The sequence below is a fragment of the Bos mutus genome, chromosome 10, assembly GCF_027580195.1.
Source record: "Bos mutus isolate GX-2022 chromosome 10, NWIPB_WYAK_1.1, whole genome shotgun sequence".
Lineage (NCBI taxonomy): Eukaryota > Metazoa > Chordata > Mammalia > Artiodactyla > Bovidae > Bos > Bos mutus.
Genome location: NC_091626.1, coordinates 50603346 through 50620414, shown reverse-complemented (window position 1 = coordinate 50620414; position 17069 = coordinate 50603346). Strand labels below are relative to the sequence as shown.

Below are 17069 nucleotides of genomic sequence, written 5' to 3'. Positions count from 1 at the left end.
TTAAAACCCTCTCTGTTCTTCCTAGTTTCATCTCTGTGCCAACTTTTTTCAAGAAAATCCAGTTCCTTCTTCCCCATTTGGTTCAGCAATCACAGTGAAATCTGCAAAGCCAGTCATCAAGCCAAACAACAAGCATTTCCGGAGCACCGTGGGGAGCAAGGTACCCAGAGAGTGGCTGAGGGCCCAGCCAGGCTGAGGGCAGGATCAGGGCTGGGTGGGACCATTCTGGGCCTGGACACTGTGCTGTGCTCAGTTGTATCTGATTCTTTGTAACCCTTTGGACTATAGCCTGCTAGGCTCCTCTCTCCATGAGATTCTCCAGGCAAGAATACTGGCGTGGGTTGCCACACCCTCCTCCTGGGGATCTTCCAGACCCAGGGATCGAACCCATGTCTCTTATGTCTCCCGCACTGGCACGCAGATTCTTTACCATTGCATTACCTAGGAAGCCATGGACATGGACACTGGCACTGGGCTTCTTCAAATCTAATATAAATGCAAAGAAGAGTAGTAGTTCATCGTCATGGTGCCTCCACCTCTAAGGCTACACACACCTGAGCAAACTGTATGTTTGCACAATAACCTGCCTCACTAAGCCCTTGGCTGTTGGGGAGTATTGGACAGAGAACTCCTCTGTCCGTAACAGCAGGATATGCTGAGATAAACCCAGTCATAGACTAAAACCTTTCATAATAGATGTTTATGCATGAATTTCATTTTTCCTCTTCTTGAGTAACTTATCAAGGTTGAACCTCTTTTTTTAACTTTCTATTTTATACTGGAGTATGGCTGATTAACAATCTTGTGATAGTTTCAGATGAACAGCAAGGGGACCCAGCCATACATATACATGTATCCATTCTCCCCCAAACTCCCCTCCCATCCAGACTGCCACGGGACATTGAGTAGAGTTGCCTGTGCTATACAGTAGAGGCCCCTTTTTTCTTTTAACCTTCATCTAAGCGTTATTATATTCAGGGCAATGTTTGTCGCCTGACCTTGTTTCCTAGTTCCGCAGCTCTCTGTACTTGCTCATGGAGACACTCAACGCCACCACTCCCCACTATGTCCGATGCATTAAGCCAAATGATGAGAAACTGCCCTTTGAGTAAGTGTTCTGCAACAGAGGAGGGTGGGGGCAAACACCGAGAAAGCCGTCTCTGTCATGATGTTGGAGAATTTGCTTATAATTGTCTAGAACTTTACTATTTCTGGGTTTTTAAATGATTCAAAACAAGTCTGCCCTCTACATCTAGTATTAGTTCAACCCCTCTGGCTAAGCCGGCTCATCTCCGGGATTAAGCAAAGGGGCTAGATTGAAAGAATTATTCTACGGCTAGGGCTTATGCAACTGAGAAAGCCAGAACATTTTCCTTGATGGTGAGAATTTGTATGTGTTTGCAGGAGAAAGGCTGTAGAGGGGTCTGAAGTTTTGCCTTCAAACCTGGCATGAGGTCTTAGGCTTATTGTCTGGGGCCCCAAGAGGAAGACCCGAACCCACGAGTAGAAGTTACAGAGGGTCTCTTAGGTGACTCGAGCTGAGAGGCACCTTAGGGGCTGCACTGTCCTGTGTCTGGGGTCCTCAGAGGGTCAGACCTAGGCCAGAGGGCCACCTGGGGAGTGTCTTGTACAGGGAACATAGCAATGTGTAGGTGCTAGGATGGGGAACTTGGATGTTTCTCTCACTCTGGTTGTCGTTTCCCCACAAAGCTGCTCCTGCCATCTTGGTCAGAATCAGCTGCTCCCAGAGGAGATGCTTTCAGTTCTTCCCAGTTGAGAATAATGTTTGCTGGGGGTTTATCATACAGGGCCTTTATTATGTGGAAGTAGGTTCCCTCTTTACCACTTTCTGGAGAATTTTTATAATAAATGAATGTTGAATTTTGTTGAAAGCCTTTTCTGCATCTGTTAAGATTAGCATATGGTTTTTTGGAGCCCTCTAAATGATCATACTATAAAGAGTAAAACAGATGTTAAAAAGTTAGTTTGAGGTAAATATTTTGAAAGTCAAATTACTGGAATTAAGTTACTGTGTATCTACCAAAAACTTTTAAACATTTATTCATTTGAATCTAAAAACTGAAGCAGATTTCCGTGATCTATTTCTCCTAAATGTTGGTTATTTATTAATTGTTTTCTTACAATAATTTAAAGTTTTTTATCAAGACATAAAATATTTTTAAAATGTTGTGGTTCAAAATTGTAGTAAGTACAGAACAACAGTTTGGATGTAGACCTAGGGAATACATTCCTCTTAGTCCAAGTGATGGCATACCATCATAACGAAGAATGGTAGATTAAAGAAGTTATATATTTATGCAAGTATATATATTCTGCTTCATATTTATTATTTTAATAACCTAAATTTCAATAGTTTACTTTTAATTGGAACTATTCTCAAATATCATACATTCTTCAACTATTAATTCACACTGGATAGTCTTTAGAAAGCTGATTTGAAACTCCAAAAAAAAGAAACAATCAACTGGTCCTTTCCGTGTCCTCCGTGTGGCTTCTGAACTGTTCCACAGAGGTGCTACCCTCAATGACATCCAACACGTATTTATCAAGTATCTGCTGGGTTTGGGGGTCAGACAGGCAGATCCTGGTCCCCAGGAGCTCACAGTCGGGGCAGGTCTGCTACACTGTTTATGGGCCTGTTTGTCAACTATGATGATTTAATACATGATCAAATCGTCCTTAAGGTTTGACTCCAAAAGAATTGTTCAGCAGCTGCGAGCCTGTGGCGTCTTAGAAACGATTCGCATTAGTGCCCAGAGCTACCCTTCTAGGTATGTTGTCAGCTCCTCATTTGGGGGGAAGAGTGCCCAACTTCAGGTCTGTGCTGAGAACCAAGGGAGGAACTGCCTTGTGTTCCGGCAGATCTGTCCATAAGATATCCCACCATGCCGTGGGAAGGCAGAGAGGGTGATAGACGGGCAGCATGGTAGACAGAGGCCACTGTCCCCACCCACCACCCCATCTGTCCTAGTGAGGGTCACCTGCTACCCCCCCAGGGCTCCTGGGACAGCGGTCTGGAGTGGGCAGGGGAGACAGTTGTTGAAGTGGAGCATTAACAGAAGTCATCCGGGGAGCACACAAGTGTGCTCAGGTGAGGCTTGGGCGGTGTCCCAGCATCTCTGGGTCAAAGGTCAAGGCCCCCAAACAGTGGCAAGTAAGCCTGTGGGGTCCACAGACAGCATGTGCTTTCCTCCAGCCTGCCTCCTCAGGTCTGCCTTGGTTTTCCAGGTGGACATACATTGAGTTCTACAGCCGCTATGGGGTCCTCATGACCAAGCAGGAGCTTTCATTCAGTGATAAGAAGGAAGTGTGCAAATTGGTCTTACACCGGCTCATCCAGGTCAGTCCTCCTTCCTGGAATCAAGGGCTCCTAAGCACTTGCCTCATCTTTGCCTGTGTCTTGGGGCCATAAATGTCATGAATGCCTGGGAAGAAAGAAGATGTGCCCGAGTGTCTGTGTGCTAAGGAGGTCAGAGCAGACTTACTCATGGAGCATCATCTCCCAACAGCAGGACTCATCTTCAGGGTCCCTCCCCTACCCCACCAAGTCCTCCTGTCCTGCTGGACTCTCCTGCAACCCAGCGACTTCTGTGGGCCTAACTTATGTTACACATTCAGCTACATAGTCATTAAGCCAGGTCGTGGCTCTCAGTGTGGATTTAGAAGGTTGCTGAAGCCATGAGTTTTGACAGAAAAGAGATGGGGAAAGTAGCTCTGATGGCCAGGAGAGGAGTGGTGTCCAGTGCAGTTCAGTCACTCAGTTGTGCCTGAAAATGGACTGCAACATGCCAGGCCTCCCTGTCCATCACCAACTCCTGGAGTTTACCCAAACCCAAGTCCATTGAGTCGGTGATGCCATCCAACCATCTCACCCTCTGTCGTCCCCTCCTCCTGCCCTCAATCCCTCCCAGCAGCAGGGTCTTTTCCAAAGAGTCAGCTCTTTGCATCAGGTGGCCAAAGTATTGGAGTTTCAGCTTCATCATCAGTCCTTCCAATGAATACCCAGGACTGATCTCCTTTAGGATGGACTGGTTAGATCTCCTTGCAGTCCAAGGGAGTCTCAAGAGTCTTCTCCAACACCACAGTTCAAAAGCATCAATTCTTTGGTGCTCAGCTTTCTTTATACTCCAACTCTCACATCCATACATGACCACTGGAAAAACCATAGCCTTGACTAGACGGACCTTTGTTGACAAAGCAATGTCTCTGCTTTTCAATATGCTATCTAGGTTGGTCATAACTTTCCTTCCAAGGAGTAAACGTCTTTTAATTTCATGGCTGCAGTCACCATTTGCAGTGATTTTGGAGCCCCAAAAAATAAAGTCTGACACTGTTTCCACTGTTTCCCCATCTATTTGCCGTGAAATGATGGGACCAGATGCCATGATCTTTGTTTTCTGAATGTTGAGCTTTAAGCCAACGTTTTCACTCTCCTCTTTCACTTTCATCAACAGGCTCTTTAGTTCTTCTTCACTTTCTGCCATAAGGGTGGTGTCATCTGCATATCTGAGGTTATTGATATTTCTCCCGGCAATCTTGACTCCAGCTTGTGCTTCCTCCAGCCCAGCGTTTCTCATGATGTACTCTGCATAGAAGTTAAATAAGCAGGGTGACAATATACAGCCTTGATGTACTCCTTTTCCTATTTGGAACCAATCTGTTGTTCCATGTCCAGTTCTAACTGTTGCTTCCTGACCTGCATAGAGGTTTCTCAAGAGGCAGATTAGGTGGTCTGGTATTCCCATCTCTTTCAGAATTTTCCACAGTTTATTGTGATCCACACAGTCAAAGGCTTTGGCGTAGTCAATAAAGCAGAATTAGATGTTTTTCTGGAACTCTCTTGCTTTTTTGATGATCCACCAGATGTTGAAAATTTGATCTCTGGTTCCTCTGTCTTTTCTAAGACCAGCTTAAATATCTGGAAGTTCACGGTTCATGTATTGCTGAAGTCTGGCTTGGAGAATTTTGAGCATTACTTTGCTAGCATGTGAGATGAGTGCAATTGTGTGGTAGTTTGAGCATTCTTTGGCATTGCCTTTCTTTGGGATTGGAATGAAAACTGACCTTTTGCAGTCCTGTGGCCACTGCTAAGTTTTCCAAATTTGCTGGCATATTGAGTGCAGCACTTTCACAGCATCATCTTTCAGAATTAGGAATAGCTCAACTGGAATTCCATCACCTCCACTAGCTTTGTTCGTAGTGATGCTTTCTAAGGCCCACTTGACTTCACATTCCAGGATGTCTGGCTCTAGGTCAGTGATCACACCATCGTGATTATCTGGGTCATGAAGATCTTTTTTGTACAGTTCTTCTGTGTATTCTTGCCACCTGTTTTTAATATCATCTGCTTCTGTTAGGTCCATACCATTTCTGTCCTTTATCAAGCCCATCTTTGCATGAAATGTTCCCTTAGTATCTCTAATTTTCTTGAAGAGATCTCTAGTCTTTCCCATTCTATTGTTTTCCTCTATTTCTTTGCAGTGATCACTGAGGAAGGCTTTCTTATCTCTTCTTGCCATTCTTTGGAACTCTGCATTCAAATGGATATATCTTTGCTTTTCTCCTTTGCTTCTCTTCTTTTCACAGCTATTTGTAAGGCCTCCCCAGACAGCCATTTTGCTTTTTTGCATTTCTTTTTCATGGCGATGGTCTTAATCCCTGTCTCCTGTACAATGTCACGAACCTCTGTCCATAGTTCATCAGGCAGTCTGTCTATCAGATCTAGTCCCTTAAATCTATTTCTTCCAGTGTATAGTCATAAGGGATTTGATTTAGGTCATACCTGAATGGTCTAGTGTTTTCACCATTTTCTTCAACTTTAGTCTGAATTTGGCAATAAGGAGTTCATGATCTGAGCCACAGTCAGCTCCTGGTCTTGTTTTTGCTGACTGTATAGAGCTTCTCCATCTTTGGCTGCAAAAATCAGTCTGATTTCGGTGTTGGCCTTCTGGCGATGTCCATGTAGAGACTCTTCTCTCGTTTTGTTGGAAGATTGATGAAGAGACGCCAAATGAAGACAGAAATGAAGCCTTTCCAGGCACCTCTGCCCTTCTGTGAAAACCACCTATAAGTGGCTGGAGCTCCCCAGCAGCCCAGTTGAAAATCACCCACAATACAAACATCCCCTCTCACCCTCACCCCACAGACACAACCCTCACCCTCCTGTCCACTTCTTCTTCCGAAGAGTCTTTAAACAAAAAAGGCAAAACATAAACTTCCAGGTCACAATCAGTTTTCCTCTTTATGTCAAAGAACAGAGATGTCAAAATAACAATATGGGTGGTGTGTTTGGATCTCTAAACATCTTTTCCAAATACTGTAGAAAATTTGACAGTTTGTTCTGATTATGTCATTTTTCTCTTCCAGGATTCTAATCAGTACCAGTTTGGTAAAACCAAAATTTTCTTCAGAGCAGGGCAAGTGGCTTATTTAGAAAAACTCCGGTTGGATAAACTGAGGCAGGGTTGTATTGCGATACAAAAGCACGTCCGTGGCTGGCTCCAGAGAAAAAAATTCCTCAGAGAGAGACAAGCGGCCCTGATCATCCAGCAGTACTTCCGGGGTCAGAAAACCATGAGGTATGTTGAAACCAGGAGTGAAAATTGGGTACGTGTTAGTCGCTCAGTCATGTCCAACTCATTGAGACCCCATGATCTGTAGCTTGCCAGGCTCCTCTGTCCATGGAATTCTTCAGGCAATTGGAAATTGGATAGCTATTCCCTTCTCCAGATCTGCCAGACCCAGGGATCAAACCTGGGTCTCCTGCATTGCAGGCAGATTCTTTACCCTCGGAATTGGAATCAAGAAAACTTGAGCAACTGTACGACTTTCTTCCCTATCACCCCCAGGGCCTCTTTTCTCCCAGGACCCAGGTGCAGATGTGTGTGTGGGTACACAGGTGGCTGTGAGCCTCAAGAGCAGACGGGTGTGTCCTTGGGGGCAGGTGGCGCTGACTCTGCGTACTGTCCCCACATGGCAGAGGTGGCAACCAAGACCTTGATGAGAGAAAGCCCCGATCAGGGTGTTGCTGAAGAGGGCCAGAATTCCTGGTGAGACCAGGTAGAGAGGCTGAGCCGCTAGTCCTTGGGAACTGAAAATGCCTAAGGGTGATCAGGGTCCAAGTGAAGCTTCTGAATAAGGACACCACTGACCAACCTAACTTGCAGGTAGTGGGGCCAGACCACGCCTGAGAGATCGTGGCAAGGCTCTGCCCACAAGCAATGAGTCCCCTGGGTAGGGCTGCCCGAGTGGAGGACACAGCCATCCCACCCCTCTGTGAGCGCTCCCAAGAGGCCGTCCTGGGATGGCCAGCGAGACGAGCATCCTTCCTCGATGGCACTGTGAGCATCTCCGTGTCTGCCCAGCCTTCCTCCTTCCCTTGCTGTGACGGTAGTAGGAGAGCCAGGTTTTTAAAGATAGGCTGTGTAGCTCAGGTTCCCTCATCCTGAGCCTTATGCCTGACCTCCAGCAGTATCTGGGCTCCTCCACGTGACTGACACACCACAGCCTTCATCTCAGCCCACCCCAAACTGGGCTTGCCATTCCACCACCCTGCCCCTACCTCCTGACCCACGCTCCCCTAGGCAACCATCTTACATACACTTACAGTCAGTCTCGCTTTCCCTCTCAAGCCTCTGGTTTCAGTTAATTGCAGGAGTCCCCAGGGCAGGAAAGTCCAGAGTTACTGTCTTCCCCAAACTCATGCTTCCTCCATTTGCCTCCTGTGTCTGTCCTGCTTATTTCATTCCACACCCCTGCCCTGCATGGAGCCTTCATTATCATTTGTGTTTCACTCTATAGCACAGCCCTCTACCCGCTGCCTCTCCTTCCTGACTTCTAAAGCAGCGCCTCAGAGAGCCCCTGCTCCTGCCTCTCATGCTTGCAGTGGCCCCTGTTTCCCAGAGAAGGGCACTCAGCCTTTGACCTGGTACTCATGGGTCCCCATGGCTTGGATGGAGCCATAAGCACAGACACTCTGAGAGGACAGGGATGATACTTGCCTGGTTGCCTCTGCATCCATATCTAGGACCCAGCACAGTGAGTGGCACATAGTACATGTTCAGTAAGTACATATTTTGATAACAAACAGTCCCCATCTATTTTTTCTCACCTCACTAACTACCAGTTTTCTCCATGTATCTTATATTCTGGCAACTCCAAACAAATTCTCTTTTTCTGAATGTTTCAGGCACTGCTAGGCCTCCATGTCTTCACCTGTCCCTTAGTCTGAAATGCCTTTTCCAGCCTTTACTGTCTTCAGAAATCCTACTTTTCTGTCAAGCCTGGCTGACATGTCAGTTCTTCCCAAGCAGAATGATAGTTCAGTAAGATCTCTCTTACAGATCTTTTAGTAGTAATTTTATTTTTCTTCTTATCCCACTTGACCATTTCTAAGTCTGTTTTATGAGGTTGTAAACTCTGCAGGTAAGAACTTTCTCCTCACCTCCAGGCCATCATATAGGAGTTGACAAACTTTTTCTGTAAGGGCCAAATGTTTGGGCTTTTGGGGGTCTTGTGGTTTCTCTCACAACTATTAAACTCTACCTTTGTAGCATGAAATCAGCCATGGGCTATATGTAAATAATAAGTGTGACTATGTTACAACAAAATGTGACAATAGCAGGTGGGAAGGTGCAGCTGTGGCCCCAAGGCCATAGTTTTTAAACCCCTGATCTGGAGGTGCCAGCATGATCTCCCACATGAATGACTAGATGAATGAGCAAGCGCAAAGCCAAAGCACAGTTGTGTTGTCACAGCCTCTGTGGGTATGTGAGTGATGGTGGGGTGATCGGCCTGAATGTGAAGAGTAGGATAGTTCCCCTGTGGTGCCTCATTCCTGGAACAGATCCATGTTCGAATCAGGATGGAAAGAAGAAGTAATAACACTGATCTTGACTAGACATTAGCGTAAACCATTCCAACGTTAAATGCATAATTTGCAGAACTTTGGAATATGCCTCAGTTAAGAAGTATTGTGCAAGCTGGTTGCTCTGGGGTGGAAGTCAGTGCCCCATTGGCAACAGGTTTACTCTGCATTCTTTTTAACCAAGGAAAGCTGTTACTGCCACTGCCTTAAAAGAAGCATGGGCAGCCATTGTCATTCAGAAGTACTGTCGAGCGTATCTCGTCCGCAACTTGTACCAGCTGATTCGTGTGGCCACTATCACCATCCAGGCCTACACCCGAGGATTCCTGGCAAGGAGGAGGTATCAAAAGGTGTGGCTTTCTGGGATATGAATGTCTGTTCATATGTGTCTGCTGCAGCCAGGATTTGGTTATTGTTTCCAAAGTCTAGGTAGGAGAAAATATCTGCAAGTAATGCTACCAACAAAGGATTAATTTCCAAAATATACAAATAGCTTATACTACTAAACATAACCCAGTCAAAAAATGGGCAGAAGACCTAAATAGACATTTCTCCAAAGAAGACATGCAGATGGCCAAGAGGCACATGAAAGATTCTCAGCATCACTAATTATTTAGAGAAATGCAAGTCAGAACTACAGTGAGGTAGCATCTCACACCAGTCAGATTGGCCATCATCAAAAAATCTACTAATAATAAACGCTGGAAAGGTTATGGAAAAAAGGGAGCACTCCTACATTTTTGATGGGAATGTAAATTGGTGTAGCCACTATGCAGAACATATGGAGGTTGCTTAAAAAGCTAAAAATAAAATTACCATATGATCCTGCAATCCTGCTCCTGGGCATATATCTAGAACAGATTCTAATTTGAAAAGATCCACCCACCCCTATGTTCATAGCAGTGCTGTTTACAGTAGCCAGGACCTGGAAACAACCTCAATGTCTATTCACAGATGAATGGATAAACAAGATGTGGTACATACATACCACATACACACCGGAATGTTATTTGGCCATTAAAAAAGTGTGAAATAATGTCATTTGCAGCAACATGGTTGAGGCTTGAAATTATCATAGTAAGTGAAGTAAATCAGAGAAAGACAAATATCATATGCCATCACTTATATGTGGAATCTTTTAAAATGATGCAAATGAACTTATTTACAGAACAGAAATAGACTCGCAGACATCGAAAACAAACATAGGGTTAGTTACCAAGAGGATAGTGGGAGGGGAGTAGAAAAATTAAGACTTTGGGATTAACATATATGCACTACTATATATAAAACAGATAAACTACAAAGACTATACACAGAGTATACACAGGGAACTATATCTTGTAATAACCTATAGTGAAAAAATCTGAGAAAGAATATATATATAGGTATAGCTGAATCACTGTGCGGTACACTTGAAACTCATACAACATTGTAAGTAAACTAGAGTTCAATTTTTAAAAATCTGAAAAAAAATAGGTAAACAGAATTGTGTGGGTTGACTACAAAAAATTAGTATTTCACCCTGTAGGAGTATTCTGGTAGTTACAGTGGAGACCCATTTTGCATTTCCCAAAATCTTCTTTTAAAGATGCTGAAGGAACACAAGGCTGTGATCCTGCAGAAATATGCCCGGGCATGGCTGGCCAGACGCAGATTTCAGAATATCCGACGATTCGTGCTCAACATTCAGCTCACTTACAGAGTTCAGCGTTTGCAGAAAAAGTTAGAAGACCAGGTAAGTGTTCATTATGCATCCTTCATATTTACTCTTTCTAACAGATTTATTTTAGTTCCAGACTAGTTCCTTAACTATGCTGTTGATGAAATAAAGTTATTTTAAGGCAAGACAAGAAAAATTGAACATAAAATTTTCTCTGCCCTTTGAGCCACAATGTTATCCCCGTTAGTGGACGTTGTGCATCTGCGCTATACGACAGCTGGGTCCCCTTAGAGGACACAGAAATGTCTGTTTAACACCCCGCCCCCACCCCACAAAGGAAAGCAATTTCCTTCAGGTGCCTGCCGGGGTCCAGCCCCGGTGGATCCAGGGAATTCGAAGCGGGGACGGCGTCGGCGAGGATCAGGAAACAACTGCTTAATTACACGTTAATTAAGGATATAAAGAGTAATAGAATGAGGATAGTTCAGTAGGAAAATTCAGTGAAGAGAAGAAGCTGAAATAAGGATAGCTCAGTGAGGAAATTCAGTGGAGAAAAGAGGCTGAATAATTCAGCCAGAAGGTGAGAGAAAGAACGACATGGGGAGACCAAGTTTCGGTGAACAAGGCCCGCACTTTATTTTCCAAAGTAGTTTTTATACCTTAAATTATGCATAGAGGATAATGGGGGAAGGGGTAGAGTCATGCAGCAAGCCAGGCTTTCTTCCTGCAGACTTATCATATGCAAAAGCTTAGGTGATTTGCATCATCTTCTGGCCCGGAGGCCTGTTAACATTTTAAGACCCTTTCTTCAGAAAACTTATTTTTCTCTAAAGGTGATTGGTCAGGAGCCACCCTCCAAAAGCATTAGACAAAGTTTCATTCCTACAGAGCAAAGGTGTGGTGGGCTATAACAAGAAAAAGAATTAACTCAAGGGTCCCAGGTTATAAACATTAAAGCTACTACTTACACCAATTATATTAATCAATACACTGCCAGGGACACAGCAGGTAAGGGATATGGAGACTTAGCAGCAAACATTAGCCCACCAAGTGAAAAACCCTTCACCAATACAATTTCTAATCAATCTTTTAACTACTCAAAGGAATCTGTGTTTAGACAGTTTAGAACATCTCCTGCCTCTCACAGTTGGGAGGCTCTGAGAGATCACATGTGGCCGGAAAAACCTATTCAGGCAGGCTAGAGGACTTCCAAAGGAGTTTGTAGGTTGAAACACTATCACACCCAGAAACTTTATTAACTGGAGCTATAAGTTAACTCTTGTTTCAGAGAGAGGTAGTGGGGGACAGCCCCCTCTGTAAAGTCAGAGGTGTAGGTGAGAGCACAAAGCAGAAAGTAGGCAGACTCTGGTTTTGGGGGTAGATGCTTGAGAATTTCCAGGGGGATTCCTGAGGCTCGATCCCACCTTTGCGTATGCCAAGCCTCCTTCCTCATGACCTTTGTCATGGGTGGAGCTCCTCGTGCTGGCTCCCGGCAGTGATAGACTTCCAGTTGAGCTATTCCAGATCCTGAAAGATTATGCTGTGAAGGTGCTGCACTCAATATGCAATATGCACTCAATATGCAATATGCCGGCTCCCGGCAGGTCCCAACTAGCAAGGTAGCCCCTTAAGAGATAAGAGTCTGCTCAAATCCTCTAAGAGGTCACAGTGATTTGCTATTTGCCTTGTTGGACTGTGTAAAATATCAATATTTTACTTTGATGTATAGCCCTTTGTCTCAAAAGCTTATATACCTGTGTTTTGACCTCTAACAGGTGGAACAGTCACCAGTTTTCTGAAAAACTGTCTCCTGGGTTATAATCCTCAGGTTGACTCAAATAAAATACTTTATTTCTTTCTTATATTGACTATTGATTAATTAATTTTTTGTCAACACTGAAGATTTATGCCCATGTTAGGAGGTTTAAGCAGTTTATATGGACTACTTGAGCTAGGAAGCAGAAGTACACTGTAAAGGGCTGATACACACGAGTGTGTAGGTTGCACACTGCACAAGGGCACCTGCCCAAGAAAGGAGAGGGAGCTGAAATCCAGTGTGACTTCCATGTGTCTTGGTGTAGAGTTGTACTGCCTTGAGGCAAGAGTGTCTTTTTCTAATTTGCACAAAGATGCTACCTTCATGCCAAGCCATGCTCCTTCAGAGCTGCATTGGCCCAGAGGAGTTGCCATTTTTTACTTCCCCAAAGGTCAATGTGGTCTGACTACAGCCCTGCCTAGTTTGGGAAGATTCCCCATTCCATTCCTATTGATAGGAAAAAAAAAAAAAACCCAAACTCCATACACCCTCAGTCAGTGTGGGAAGGCTGTGTCCAGGAATGTGTCCAGATCTATAAAACTCACTCCTACATCTGTCTCAAGTAATAATCAGATTCTCCTCTGATAAACTTTAAAGGTAGTGCTAAGCTGTATCATAGGAGTCCTTGGTGAGTGGGTGAATGTGCAAACCAAAAACTTGAGGTTTTGATACAGTTCCCCCTCCCTGTGTTGTGCAGCAGTCCTGCACATTATGTCGCTGGTATGGAACAGCCCTGAAAAACAGCCCTGACCACTGGCAGCGGGGCCTGTGGGAGACCCCACACTGCCTGAGCTGCATTCCAGATATTCATGTACTAGGGCTGCCGTGATAAGCCAGCACAGGCAGGGCAGCTTAAACAACAGATATTTATTTTCTCACGGTGCAGGAAGCTGAAAGTCTAGGATCAAGATGTTGGCATCTTTGGTCTCTTCCAAGGTGTCTTTCCTTGGCTTATACATGGCCTTCTTCCCCATGTGTCTTCACGTCGTCTCCCCTCCCCTCACATCTGTCCTAATCTCTTCTTATAAAGACACCAGTCATACTGAATCAGGGTCCACCCATGTGACCTCGTTTTACCTTAGTTACGTCTTTTAAGACCAAATCTCCAAATACAGTGACATCCTGAGGTACTGGGGACTAGGACTTCAACATGTGGATTTGGGGAGATGAAGAAGACCCAGTTCAACTCACAGAACTAGGGTTGTCCTGGAGCTCCAGGGTTTGGACCAAAAGATCCCCCAACTCAGGAAAGCATTTGCCTGACCAGCTCTGCCTCCTTATTCTCACCGGGTGAAGATGCTTACGGGCCATTGTGATGATAATCATGGTCAGTGTAAAAAAAACCTCCCACTTAGATGAGAAGTTGCAAGAAGCTAATGGAACAGCTTCTTTATTTTGGATAAACCCCTGAGTATCTGACGTTTCTTTCCTCCAGAACAAAGAGAACCATGGGCTGGTGGAGAAGCTGACCAGCCTGGCTGCCCTTCGGGCCGGTGACGTGGAGAAGATTCAGAAACTGGAATCTGAACTGGACAGAGCAGCCACCCACAGGCAGAATTATGAGGAGAAGGGGATGAGATACAGGGCTTCCGTGGAAGAGGTCTGTGCTGGAAATGACTGTGCACGTAGCTTGTGAGTCTTTCTGTGGAAGAGATCGTGGTGCAGCATTTCCCACAGAGATGACTTCTGCACAGAAATCAGATTTTGCTGTTGGCTTTCATTACCAGAGAAAGCCTGCATTTTAGAGAAGGGAGATCTGAGGCCTAGAGTCTGGAGGGGAAAGGGGTAAGGGGAAGAGGAGACCTGTGCTTCAAGAAGCACATTGTAAGGTTTTCACTGCCTTCCACTTGTGTGGAGTGATGGAAGGCCTGAGAAAGGGCCCTAGGCAACGTCTCCCTCCCATCCAGCATGACCTTGGTCTCCTGTCACTTGTCCACCTGACGTGCACCCTGGAAGCATCATCCCCAGGGCAGCAGTGCAAAGCGTGGGCAGGTCTGCATCTCCGTGTCGTAGTAAAAAGAGCAGTAGATGTAAAAACCAGATGTCCCAGGTTGAGATCTTCTCTGTCTGGGAAACTTGGACAAGTCACTTACCCTCTCTGAATTTTAGTTTCCTCATATGGAAGATGGGAATAACAAAAAGGGACTGACAGAATTACTGTGACGATAAAATTGTCACATGAAATAGTTCAGCCAAGTGACTCATAGCCCTGCAAAAGCGTGAGCTGATATTTTCAAACCCATTATTTATTACCATCCATTCTGCACCTTCTAAAGTCCCACAACACCCAGAGTGGTGACAGCTTGGGGTACTAGGGCATCCCTCTGCCCTTCCTATGACCAAGTGCCTGGCTGCACTAACACAGAGGCTAGCATCTCCCACACTGCCAGTCACCAGTCACCAGCACCCAGGGGCCCCCAGCTGCCAGCCCAGCAGAGACTTTGCTGGAGAACTACTGTGATCATACATCCTTCCTGAGTCATAAGACTCTCGAAGTGTGAATCCACTTTATATCATAAATTTCCTACATTTAATGTATGAATATCCTGGCTATTTTTAGCCAATAAAAAGACAGAGGAGTTGTCTTGACTTTGGGAAGACCTTGGATTTGGTTCTTTCTCCTTGATTTCAGCCCTTGTTGGATGAGGCTGGGAACTAGTGTCTTTTGAAGTCACATGGAGCCCTTGCATGTGGAGCTAAACACAGCATCTCGCAGTGGGCTGCTGCCAGCTGTTACCTATGCATGGGCGCCGAGACCGAAAAATAACTAATTTAAAAATATGCAGGCAATGGTGATGAAACTCAAAGCAAGGTTTTCAAAAAACCATTTTTTCCCTTCCCTTTGCTAGAAACTGGCAAAGCTTCAGAAGCATAATTCAGAATTGGAAATACAGAAAGAACAAATACAGCTGAAGCTTCAAGAGAAGACTGAAGAGTTGAAAGGTAAAGCCCGAGGTGGCCCGATGCACATTCACCGGTTCACAGGCCTAGTCCTTCAGGAAATAGGCACTGGGCAGGAATCGAGTTTCAGGCTGAACCAGACACCTCTGGTGTAATGAGAACACTTTCACTCCACAGAAAATAACTGTATTTAAATTGTGGCAACTGTACCCTGCAGGTTCACCTGGCTTGTTTCCAACTTTTATCAGAGCACAGTAGTCCCTGTCTGTGCCTCAGAATCTCCTGGGCCATTTGCAAAGTACAGATGGGTGGGCCGTAAGCCTGGAGCTGTTATATCAGAAGATGGGGAGGGGGTGATGACTGTGGGTAGTGGTAACAGGGATCGTTCAGAATCTCATTTTTTAAAAATTTTATAGCCATCCTCGTGCATTGTCAGGGCAAAGCTGGAATAACGTTTGTGGCTTGCCAAGGATTTGCACTCAAATTTTAGCTCTGGCCAAGTTACCCAGTGTAAGTGGTACCCAGTCCTGGCCCTGAACAAAGACGCCTCCTTAGCACTGAGCCGCGTCAGCCCTGGGCTGTCACGTGCAGACCCTTGGGACCAGCAGCGTCAGTTTCCTTTGGCGTGTGGAGCAGCCATCCGCAGCCTAGCTTGTCCATCTGTACTTGTCCAATTCAGATTCTAATTGCAGAATTCTAATTTATAAAAGATGACAATTACACTCGCATCTTAAGTCCCATTAATAATAAATACCACCCGATTGTTCTTACATTCTTACTTTGTTAAATGTGGCATGAAACAATCAAGGCATTGCTTTTCACACCTATTTCAAAGAGCATTCATTCTCTTTTCACAGAAAAAATGGATAACCTCACCAAGCAGCTCTTTGATGATGTGCGAAAAGAAGAACAACAAAGAGTGTATGAAATCTCGTTTGCTTTAAAGCCACTGCTTCCTTCTCTGTCTGCTGTTTTCTAATTTGCTTCTCAGCTTGCAGGTTGCAGATCACAGACACAGGAGAGCACAGCGCGGATATTTTTAGGAAGTGAGAGACAGCTTTGTGAGAGCTACGTCCCCAAGGGTGCACATTTCAGACACTGCACAGGTTCTGGAGTTATGGACTCCAGAGTTCAGAGTTCAGAGACTGCCACGTTTTTCAGCTTTCAAGTCCAAGGGTGAAAATTATTGCCTCTTAAACCGTCCTTCTTTGCCCCCTACCCTCACACTGTATCTGTAAACTTGACTCTTGTCCCAGACAGTAAGGCGTGTAACTCACCTCACATAAGTTAAGGCAGGTCCAATAGCTCATGTAGCTCAATGTAAAAAAAGCAACCCAATCCAAAAAAATGGATGGAAGATCTGAATAGACATTTCTCCAAATAAGACATACAGATGACCAAGAGGCACATGAAAAGATGCTCAGTATCACTAATTATTAGAGAGATAAAAATCAAAACTACAATGAGGTATCACCTCACACCATTCAGAATGGCGATCATCCAAAAATTTACAAATGATAAATGCTAGAGAGGGTGTGGAGAAAAGGGAACCCTCTACACTGTTGGTGGGAATAAAAATTAGTGTAGCCGTTATGGAAGACAGTATGGAGGTTCCTTAACTAAAATTAGAGCCACCATATAATCCAGAAATCCCATTCCTGGGCATATATCTAGAGAAAACCATAATTCAGAATATTATATGCACCCCAATGTTCATAGCAGCACTGCTTACAATAGCCAGAACATGGAAGCAAACTAAATATTGATCAACAGAGGAGTGGACAAAGAAGATGGACATATATATT

At 44.7% G+C, this 17069-nt stretch overlaps 1 protein-coding gene across 1 annotated transcript in view; it reads left to right on the top strand.

Moving 5' to 3' along the window:
- The window catches only part of MYO5C (myosin VC), a 117776-nt gene that overhangs the window by 57830 nt on the left and 42877 nt on the right, over positions 1-17069 (top strand). Inside the window, exons 15-24 of the mRNA XM_070377906.1 lie at positions 26-160; positions 1011-1108; positions 2706-2792; positions 3250-3361; positions 6388-6599; positions 9072-9237; positions 10476-10622; positions 13799-13963; positions 15213-15306; positions 16122-16185. Of these exons, the coding sequence (XP_070234007.1) occupies positions 26-160; positions 1011-1108; positions 2706-2792; positions 3250-3361; positions 6388-6599; positions 9072-9237; positions 10476-10622; positions 13799-13963; positions 15213-15306; positions 16122-16185 (1280 nt within the window). The remainder of the gene's footprint in view (positions 1-25; positions 161-1010; positions 1109-2705; positions 2793-3249; positions 3362-6387; positions 6600-9071; positions 9238-10475; positions 10623-13798; positions 13964-15212; positions 15307-16121; positions 16186-17069) is intronic.